Source organism: Rhincodon typus, chromosome 39 (assembly GCF_021869965.1).
Source record: "Rhincodon typus isolate 14 chromosome 39, sRhiTyp1.1, whole genome shotgun sequence".
NCBI lineage: Eukaryota > Metazoa > Chordata > Chondrichthyes > Orectolobiformes > Rhincodontidae > Rhincodon > Rhincodon typus.
In genome coordinates this window covers 15,294,062-15,305,696 of record NC_063370.1, presented here as the reverse complement: position 1 = coordinate 15,305,696, position 11,635 = coordinate 15,294,062, and the positions used below count along the sequence as shown (strand labels likewise).

Below are 11,635 nucleotides of genomic sequence, written 5' to 3'. Positions count from 1 at the left end.
TGCCTATCCTGAGAGTGAGAAAGCTGCTAATGTGGAACAAGTGAATAATCAAAAATATTGGTCAGGACACTCACTCATCAGTTTTGCACAATGGGTGACCTTGGGTTATTTTTTAAAAACATTTGCAGATGGGAGTAGCTGCCTCAGCTACATGTTCAAGAAACAGGATTCCACAATTCTGACTCAACAAAGATAACTGACAAAAATTCCAGAATTACCACTAGAAGCTGATAATGTTGGCCCATAACTACATCAGCACCAAAACCCCAAGGTATTAAAGAGTGCAGTAAGCATGCACAATAATTTGTCCTCACCCAATATTAAAGAACATAGAACAGCACAGTACAGTACAGGCCCTTCGGTCCACAATGTTGTGCCGACCAATTATCCTACTAAGATCAATCTACCCTGCAAACCCTACATTTTACTATCCTCCATGTGCTTTTCCCACTACCACTGCCAGAGGTAAAGAACCTACCTCTGACATCTCCCCTATACCTTCCTCCAATCACCTAAAAATTATGTCCCCTTGTAATAGTCATTTCTGCCCTGGGAAAAAGTCTGACTATCCACTCTATCTATGCCTCTCATCATCTTGTACACCTCTATCAAGTCACCTCTCATCCTTCATCGCTCCAATGAAAAAAGCCCTAGCTCCCTCAACCTTTCCTCATAAGACCTGCCCTCCAGTCCAGGCAGCATCCTGGTAAATCTCCTCTGCACCCTCTCTAAAGCTTCCACATATTTCCTGTAATGAGGCAACCAGAACCGAACACAATATTCCAAGTGTGGTCTAACCAGAGTTTTATAGAACTGCAGCATAACCTCACGGCTCAAACTCAATTCCCCTGCCAATGAAAGCCAAAACACCATACGCCTTCTTTACAACCCTTTCAACTTGGGTGGCAACTTTGAGGGATCTATGGACAAGGACCCCAAGATCCCTCCTGTTCCTCCACACTGCTGAGAATCCTGCCATTAACCCTGTATTCAGCATTCAAATTCAACCTTCCAAAATAAATCACTTCACACTTTTGTGTTGAATTCCATCGGCCACTTCCTTGCCCAGCTCTGCATCCTGTCAATGTCCGGTTGCAACCTACAACAGCCCCCTACGCTGTCCACAACTCCACCAACCTTTGTGTCATTGGCAAACTTACTAACCCACCCTTCCACTTCCTCATCCAAGTCATTTATAAAGATTGTTACATACTATCTGCATCAGGGGTTAAGGATATTAATCTGGAGTAGCATCACCGTCTGGTTTCCCTCTCATTAGTACTGCACTGCAACATCAACTGCAGTGATTGTCTTTGACAGGTTAGAAATTGAACCTGGCATCTCAATCCAACTACGGAGTACTGACAAGTTTAAAAGAAATGGAGGAAATCAGGTTATAGCATTAAAACCCCCAAACTTGATACTGTTCCTCAGAAATACAAAACTTCACATTTGCAGATTGGCTTAATGTCTTCCTAAAACCAGCTAACATCACAAACCAAATGCCTGAATGGTGGAGGATAGCAAGAATCAGTATGAGCAATCATTAGAAAGGTAGCACAAGTGACAAAAACAAAACAAGCATTGAAAAAAAAAAAAGCCCTCTGACTTCTTTTAGTTTCACTTTCCACTGGGAGACTCTCATACTTACCTGTACCCCACCCCTCCTAACTAAGAATAATTTACCTCATCTCAGCTAGAGTAGACATTGGAGTGATAACCAGCTTCAGAATCCTTTGGCTACTGAAGGAAATCAACCTGATCACTATCTTGTGATTTATCCAGTGTTTCTCACAGACAAGGACACGATTATGCTTCAGTCCAAGTCAAACAAATTGTTAAAATGATCTAAGGCTAGCCTCCCTTCCCCAACCAAATGTCCACTTAAAGTCTCAAGCAACTCAGTCCTATTATCAGGTCTAGCTTTGGCGTGGCCTTGTGTATTTGGAGGATGCTCCTGAACTCTCTGGTGATAAATCCTAAATCAGAAATCCAAGACTTGCTGGTAGCAACAACTTCAGATGTATCCCAATAAGTTTCTAAAGGGATTCAGTTTTCTAAGGTGGCTCCAAATCACACACTTCGAACTGAAAACTCTGACACTCCTACTTTAGGTTTCTGTGATAACTTTTTTTTGTATCACTACATAAAAATTACAGCAAGAAATATTCCAAGCAGTCCAACTGGTTTACATTTACATTTATGTACCACAGAACTGACAGTAACTGTGGTACTAACTAACACAAGCCTGTAATCCTGGAAGAGAAGATAAGAAAATTCCCCCATTATGTAACATAATTAGTACGGTGACAGAATGGTTAGCTACCCAATGTGGAATTGTTCAGAGATACACAGACTTGGAAGGTCCGGAACTTAATCCCGACTGGGTTATGGACCTCAGACAGAGCAGCACTAAAATTCAATGGTCGAGAGTATTAGAAAAACAATTCAGCCAAGTAACCTGGACATGAATGCTCTTTAGTAAATACTTAAAGGAGTGTAGAAAGGATCATGATTGACAAGAGTGCCTTTCAATACTCTATGAGCCTGCCAACACTTCTAATTGAGGACTGACTAATCAGACAAAGTAGTGGATCCCGACTGGAGCTAGGAGATTCTGCAGCAACAGTGATATTCAAGAGAAAAAAATAAATGGCCAGGAATTCGTATGGTACATCCCAGATGATTGAATTATACATCTTCTAACTGTTTACTAATTAAAAGACCAGGGGACTAATCTTGAATGCTGAGGATATGAGGCTTGCTACCATACACAATGGCAAAGGAAAGTTGCCAAGTTGCATCTAAATGGAAGATGATTAAGTACAAGAGGTTAGAAAGAAATACAAGTACTAATGTGAGATGAATACAAATAGGAAGAGGCTTATGTGGAGCATTAAAGACCGGTGTTATAAAATGGGAAGTAGTGGTATAGCACATTGCTGCCATTATTCTAATTTACTTTGTCATATCCCAATTATGTGATTATAATTTCAACTGTCAGAGGGAGTGATGAGTGAAAGAAGTGAATAACTCCAGACATCCAGGTAATTTAATGGCTAGTTTAAAAGACCCACTAGTTACAATGGCATTTGGAGACCAGTTCAAAAGCTTTAGGAACCATATATAATCTCTGTAATTGTGTATTGGAATTTAAATTGTAATGGATTTTATTTCTCTCCTCCTTTACCAATTAGAAGCTATTCTTTCCCTCAGTAATAAATTTCACTTTCCCTTTAAAACAAAAATAATTCAACTTTGGTTACAACGTCAGTTAGGTTTAAGCAGAGATTTAATAAAACATCACACATTACAAAGATCAGGAGTTCAGGCTTTTGGGCCAGCTCCACCATTTAATTAGACCACTGATCAGTATGTCAACACCATTTACTTGTTATGAATCCATATCCTCAGGACTCAACAAAAACCAACCAACTCCATTCTGGCTCTTCGAATCCACAGCCTTGTGCACGAATAGGGTTCCAGATTTCTACTAACGTGTTTGTGGGGTGTGTGAAGTGTTTCCAGATATCGCTTCTGAATGATGTGGCTGTAATTTTAAAATTATGCTTCCCCCTCCCTCACCGACCAGAGGAAATAGCTTCCCTGCATTTAATCTTTAAAAATATCTCAAAAGGAACACAAGCAATTCTTCAATTAAGCCCACCCTTTTCTCCTGACCATTCCAAAACACTTGTTTAAATCCTCCAACAAGCCTCTTTGACCAGTGTACATATGGACAGTGCTTTCAGAAACTTAGAGGCCACCTGTCTTATCTCCTGATTGGGGATTAGAGGTATACAATATTAGCAATCCTGAAAAGGGAGTAAGAAAGGAATTAAATGTTAAGTAGGGTTGTAAGATTTGCGAGGGATCTAAGCAATTAAGATACCCTTTTAAATTTATACCTTTCAAAATTAATTTTCAAAGTTTCAAATTGCTCATGCAACACATATGGGTCCGTTGTTAACTAAAATAAGCACAGCCACTACATGCTATAACAATGTTATCACAGCAAACTGGGAATGAAAGACACACTACAGTTAAAAACATGGAACAGATTCCGAAGATACTTCAATGCTGGTTTGAACTGTCATGAGATTCGTGTACAATTTTATATACCTTGTTGCTTGTCTTCATAATTTTATTAAACTCCTCACTGAACTACATTCTGCTTCTTATGCACATCATTTACAGAATGTTAAAGGCAATGAAACTGTATTGATTGTACAAGGAAAGGTACAGTATATTTTGGTAGACACCATTTCACAGGCACTGTCTAAAAATCTGTGTGCAGTTTTAATGGTTGGTACATTTAATAGTACTATTCACAATGATAAGACAATTGGATTCTCCCCACCCTGAGGTGTAATCACAGTTTAACTGCAGGCTTGTGGAAAAAAAAACTACAGTTTAAAAAAAAACTATTCTTCCAATTAACTAAAACACAAGCTAATGACAGTGGATCAAATGTGACTTTGCCTTGGTATTTAAATCAAGCCAGTACGTTTAAAATGGCTGCCAATATCAGGACTTGTCATGGGTAATAATGATCAATACTCCACCTCTGTGTGGCCACGCATGTCTAACCCTACCAGCCAAAGAGCTAGCACGGTATGAAATTTTTAACCAGAATCTATCCGGTAACAGCTTTCACCATATGCAGAATCTTGTGGTGAATACCACCATGCTCAATCCAGTTTGGAGCAATAGGTCAGACTTTTCTAGATAATACAGTAGGAGGGTAGGACTGGAAGTCAGGCTTGTTACTGTGGTTTGGACCGCTGCCATAGTTTGCTTGTCAAAGATCCCAAGGAGAGGCCAGAAGATTTCTGCTGCGATCGATCAGTTATTCTCTGCTGTTCTTCCTGGTTTTGGGGAACAGAAACAAAAAGAGATCAGTCTTTGGCTTGGCTAAATCCATTCAGTGTTTCAGATACTCTTATTAAGGGAGGCAAGCTGAGAACTACCAACAACACATTTACATGGTGCGATTTGCAGAGAACACATCATTCAAAGACCAGAGAATCCCTACAGTGTGGAAACAGGCCCTTCAGCCCAACAAGTCCACACCGACCCTCACAGCATCCTACCCAGACACATCCCCCTATAATCCACCAAATCTACACATCCCTGAACACTATGGGGCATGCTAAATTGCCCACCCACCAAACCTGCACATCTTTGGACTGTGGGAGGAAACCAGAGCACCCGGAGGAAACCCACACAGACACAGGGAGAATGTGCAAACTCCACAGACAGTCACCCGAGGGCTGAATTGAACCCAGGTTCCTGGCGCTGTGAGGCAGCAGTGCTAACCACTGGGCCACTGTGCTGCCCTACCATTATCCATGAGGGATTGGGGCATGGACTTCCCACTGATAACAGTGTGGATACTGTTCCAATGTTACTCTCCTATTGACTGCAAAGGACTTTGTGATCAGACCAGATGAGTGTCTGAGGAAAGAAAAGATGAGGCCTGGGCTGACCTTATAAGTATACCGATAGTGAATCAGTGGATGACAAGAAGCAAGTGTAAAATATCTCTAGGCACTTCATTGGAGCATTAAAAAATTTAACAGTTCATCAATGGAAGGATGTGTTAGGACAGTTGACCAAAAGCTTTGTTAGAACGGTATGTTTATTAAGAATCTTAAAGGAGTAAACAAAACAAGAGATAGAGATAGACACACAGAGCTTTAGTGAAGGAATTCCAGAAGTTAGGGACTTGGCAGCTGAAGGCACAGCTGCCAACAATGGAGCGATTAAAATTGGCCAGAATTGGAGACACAGATGTACAAATGTGCTATGAGGTAGAAGGAGATGAGAGATGTGGAGGGTGTAAGCCAAGGAGGCATTCAAAAAACAAGTTCAAGAATATTTAAATAGTGGCCACTCTTGACTTGGAGCCCATGCAGAACGGTGACGGGATCGGATTCATGTGAAGGCACATGCAAGGTTGTGAATGTCCTCAGTTTATATAGAACATGCTAGTGCGGCATGAAAGTATTTCAGTAATAATGTCTGGAGGGAACAAACCCATAGATAAGTGTTCCAGCATCAGATGAGGTGAGGATTTGGACAATGTTTATGGATAGCTCTGAAACAATCCCCAAAGAACTTGCACTGGTCTAGTACCTTTCATGAAGTAGTCAGGGAAATGTAATCCCTATTCTAATATATGGGAAAAAAATGGCTTCTACATTTCCTAAGGATTCCAACAAGACAAGAACCAGATTTTTTTTTTTTTTTTTTTTTTTTTAAAAAAAAAGATGTGATGTTGGTTGAGATAAATACTGCCCAATACAGGGCTTGCTCTCCTTCCAATATTAAGACAGCCATCTTTCATGTCCACCAGAAACAGCAGACAGGGCATTACTTTAACATCTCATCCAAAGATGGCGTGGCTCTGACACAGAAGCACTTGCACACTGGAATGCCAGCCTAGATTTTGTGCTGAGCACTCAGCACCTTCTAACTCAGAGGTTCAGAGTTCTATGCACTGCATCATGGCTGAGATGAAGGAGAATTTATGTATCAGTGCATTAAATAAAAAAAAAAAAAGCTGCCAATCAAACAAATACTAGAACTGGTCACATGGAAATTTTGTAATGAAATTTAATAGCTTTGACACTGGAACTGGATGACAATTTTAAAAAAGGTTTTCCCATTTAAGATGGCAATGAGAGAATTATTTTTCTCAGAGGGTTGAGGGTCTATTGAACTGCACTCCCCTAACATTTGTAAGGCAGGCATGGATAGATTTTTGGCTTTTAAGGAAATCCAAAAGTATTGGGAGCAGGCAGGAAAATGAAGTTCAGGTCATAACCACAGCAGTCATGATTTTATTGAATGACTGAACATGTTCTTGGAACTGAACAGTCTACTTCTCTCCTAATTCATATGTTCATATAGGTACAAGGTGAACAGGCAATACATGTGTGCAATAAATAGGTTTAAAAAGGTAGAAATTAATGTAAGAAATTTAATATTTATTTTCGCAATTTCCAAACTACTTTGAAATAACTACTTTAGTACATTATCTCACATAAAGGCAGTGTTAAAAATTAGGTTACAAGACGATGCATGTGAAGTTATTAAGTCCCTTAATTATCATTAACAAGTTAAATTTCAGGCAAAAGTCTACATTTTATCCAAGGCCCTCTATCTAGGATTAAGTAGTAATTTGATTATCTCATAGCATTTTGGAATCAGTTTCCTTTGGTACATGTAACTGTCTACATTTACATGGCACAAAACACTAAATGAATTTCTTGAATAACCACCTACTGCCATAAAAACATGTCACCATACAAGGTTATTTACATTCATATTTGGGAGGTTGCACTTGATAGAGGCTTTTACTGTCTGTTAAGGTATGCATTACACAGGGCAAAACCTTTCAAAATTACTGCGTGGTTTAAACTGTAAGGTTGGTTTAGGACAAGCACCCAAGCATAAGGATGCCTTAAAAGCAGAAGAAACTAGGCAATGGATTCAGAATCAATTAAAAAATAAACAATGATTTTTCCAGTGACAGACAAACAGACAAGGATGTACCAGGGATCAATCCCTAGTTTACTTTAAACTAGCAGATCTCAAATGGGTGGCAGTAAACAACTGGCTTCGCTATTCTGAGATGAGAAAGGGATTCTTGGTTACAGCTCCTGATCACTATCCAACTTATCATGGGTAAGAATAGAGGATTGTACTTGACTGAGACACCTCCATGGTCCATCAGCTGACACGAAACAGGAGACCCTCAACAGGAATGATGATCAGTCTCTGAGAGCTTCTCGACAGAATGAAGAAAATCTGTCCAAATCGGTCCTGTGGTACACAGGGGTTAAATGTGATGTCTCAATGAGACGTACACATCATTGCAGGAAGTGATGTAATGTCACATGACCTGACTGTCTAGAGAGCTCATGCCCGAGTGAAACTACTGGACAATAGTTCTTAAATAAAATCCAAGGTTTTATTAAGTTAGCAGTGTCATTTCGCAGCACAGGATCAAGACTATTAGGGTTTCAACTGGCACGATATGGAATTCTAGGCTAACGATCACTGAAACAGAGGCACTGAAAACAGACTGGGCAATCTCTGTGAGAGGAGTGTCTCTTGGTATTACTACTTGCTGCTCCTCACACTGAGAGATTGCCAATTTCTGTTGTTAGCCTTTCTGTGAACATTGATGGCTCTACAACTTCCAAAATGGGAACAGACCAAAAAATAACTCCCAAACAAGTGACTTGGACATAAGTGCTTAATAAGTAATGTCACTATGGTCCCATAAGACTGCTGTCCTATTAGAGAGAGAACAAATTATTAATCATGGTAAGTTCAGCATCAAGTGGCCAGGTAATAAAAAAAACTGACAAAACAGGTGTCAATAATATTATGGAAAATTAATTTGCTTACTTTTGCATTGTAACAGTATGGTGATAAATTTACATCCTGACAGAGATGAACTCTCACCTGCGCTAACAGTTCTTGTCTCTTCTTAAATGCTTCAATTGGATCATCTTCTAGAGCATAGTTCTCCAGTACAGTTCTTATATCTTCAACTCCATTCATTGCAATTGCTGCAATGCAATACAAGAGAAAGTGAGGTAGGGCTAATGCCTTCTTCATATGACCACTCAAAACATTAAAACATCACCATAACCCCTTAGAATGAAAGCCTGAAATCCAAATCAGAACTAGAATGTTTCATTGTAGCTCCAAGAGAAAATGGCTCCAAGGATGTTGTCTAGATAGTTCCATGTGTAATTATACAGGGTTTTGGTGGTTAGATCTCACTATCTATCAAAAGTCCCTGTTTGAATTATGTTCCAAGTCCAAGCTGGCACAGTAATAGGTCAAGTGCAATGGGTCTCAGTTTGTTTGTTTGAGGTGGAAAAATCAATTGCACCCAATCCAATGATCCTTGCTGTATGAACTTCAGATGAGGTTAGATCAAATTCGGCTGTGATAGTCTCCAAGCTCATGCATTAAGAATGCCAACTCTGTCAAGGTGCGGAAGACTCATGATGGATCCATATCTCAATACATTTCATTGTATTCAGAAGAAAGCGGAATTATTGTTGGCATGGGTGAGAGTAAAACCAGCTTTAGGTTTGCTCTCTGGCCTGTGCGGAGTTAGCCGATTACAACACTTAGAGGAAGTAAAGTGATCCCTTTGAGCAACAGCCGAAATATTTCTCCTTCCCAGAGATGGGTACTAGGGCAACTTCTCTTCAGAACACCAGCTAAGTCACAGCCAGTTTCAAAGAAAGAATGTGGAATTACTTAGCTGGAATTCTGTCTAGCTGTCAAGGGAGCAGGGCAGAGAAATGAAAGAATAAAACTAGCATCTGTAAAGTGCAAAGTGCATTTGTTCCAAATACATGCTGTTGCAATCAATAGTTACTTTTGAACTATAGTCACTGCTGTTGAGCCGGCAAACAAGGCAGCCAACAAACAGCAAAAGGAGATCAATGACTAGATAATACTTTTTAAAATTATAGCGAAGCCTCTTTCAGACAGCTTCAGTATTGGCACAAGATGTTCCTTTATTTGTGTGCCCCTATTTTCAAAATGATTATTGTAAACATTGCAACAGCAAACAAACAAACGTGAATAAAGCACCAAGGTTATAATCAGTTAAAATACCTTGCAAGAATGTTTTGACTCGCTGTTGCACACACCACAGAACGTATCTTACATAATAACCTTGCAATTTAAACTCATGTTTCATTTTGAACTGCTTTCACTTTGAGCAAAGTGGACTTTCGGTAATGGCCTAAGTTTCTCAGTTCTGCTTGGGAAATCTTGGAATGGATCGAGAAAATTTGGGTGAGAAAACATACACATCTCGAGTATTGGGATCAAAGTGCAGATATTTTGGTTAAGCAGTGAGGTTGTAGGATGACAGATTTGTGGACTTGTCTGTCCACTTTAGAAGGCAGCAGAAAAACAGGTATGAGGCAGCAAAATCTCCTCTGACCTTCCCCAAAGCCAAAGATCCTCAAAGGAGAGGATTTAATATTGGAGGGGAAGATGATGGTAACAGGGTCACGGTAAGACAGGAGTGAATGAATGAGCATGCTGCCTGTACCCACTTTATTCAAAAGGCTGGTGAGCTCAGCTCAAAAGGAAGCAGTGGATTTTGAAACAAACAACAGAACAGGCTGTTTAAAGTCAAAAGGAGTTTGCTACGAAGCTTCCAGACAGTGATAAATCCCTTGATTCTGAGCATAGAGCCATATAAGTATTTAATCTCACAGATAAGGCAACTTCTCTGTTGCTAGAGATTCTGGGTAAAGAGGTCTTCATTCCACAGAAACTATTTTCATCAGAAAAAAACCTGTTGCTGCCCTGCCCTCATCTAGGTGTCATGTGTTTTAAGTTGCAAAAGGTCTCAGTGCATGCAAGATTGGCAAATGATGATGAACAACAGACAATGTCCATGATTTCAAAATACCTCAAATACGCATATTTTATCAAGCAGGTTACTGGGGTCACCGAATATCTGCTTTTTTGGGGAAAATCTGTTCTACTGATCATTTTGGACAAGTTTTTAAATTCACTTTAAATTGGATACCAGGTACCAATTAAATCCAACTGAAAGAAAATTCCACCATCAATAATGTACATTTCCTCCATGAGACTATAAAGAAATGAATCACTTGTCCAATGCCAATTCAAACTGCAATCTACTGAAGATTAAAATAAATCCCTTTGTACAGCATCTTGGTGTGTAAAGTATTTCAGTTAAATAGTCATCCTTCATTCACATGCCAGACATTAAATGTCAGAATCAAAACAGGCCCTTTGGCCCATCCAATGCTGACCAACAGATTACACCAATCCCAATTACCTGCACTTGGTCCACAGCCTACTATGCCCTGGCATTTTAAGTACTCATTCGGATGCTTCCTCAATGTTGCGAGTACCTGTCTCCTGCACGCTCTTACTTCTCACATTGAACTTATGTCAGTAATTAGAGGGTCACAATCTCAAGACTGCCAGCAAGAGAGCTCAGAGTGAGATGAGGAAAAACTTCCTTACTCAGACGTTAGGATTTGGAATATGCTGCCTGGGAGAGTGGTGGAAGTGGATTCTGTAGGAGGTTTCAAAAGTGAGCTGGATATATATTTGAAAGTGGTGAATTTAGAGGGCTACAAAGATAGGGTTGGAGAATGGAATGAGTTAGGTAGCTCTTTCAGGAGCTGGTACAGACATGATGGGTCAGGTGGCTTCCTTCTGTACTGTAAATTTATATGGTTCTAAGCCCTCTGGTCTTAGGCACAGCTGCCATGAGGAAAAGATTCTAATGATCCACTCTATATCTCTCAATTTTATATAACTCAATCATATCCGTCCTCAGCTTCCTCCGTTCCAAGGAAAACAAACACAGCTTATCCCCAAAACTGAGATTTTCATCCCAGTCAACATCCTGGTGAGAGATAGCAAGAACTGCCAATGCTGGAGTCAGAGATAACAATGTGGAGCTGGAGGAACACTGCAGGCCAGGCAGCATCAGAGGAGTAGGAAAGCTAACGTTTCAGGTCGTGACCCTTCTTCAGAAGGTTTCTGAAGGGTCCCGACCTGAAACGTTAGCTTTCCTACAAAAAAAAAAAAAAAAAAAAAA

General features: G+C 39.9%; 1 protein-coding gene across 1 annotated transcript in view; it reads right to left on the bottom strand.

Moving 5' to 3' along the window:
- Positions 1–3,274: 3,274 nt before the first annotated feature.
- timm50 (translocase of inner mitochondrial membrane 50 homolog (S. cerevisiae)) overlaps positions 3,275–11,635 on the bottom strand; it is a 154,560-nt gene continuing 146,199 nt past the window's right edge. The window contains exons 9-10 of the mRNA XM_048618327.1: positions 8,479–8,585; positions 3,275–4,868 (exon numbers count right to left, since the gene is read on the bottom strand). Coding sequence (XP_048474284.1) covers positions 4,767–4,868; positions 8,479–8,585 — 209 coding nt within the window. The 3' untranslated portion in view covers positions 3,275–4,766. The remainder of the gene's footprint in view (positions 4,869–8,478; positions 8,586–11,635) is intronic.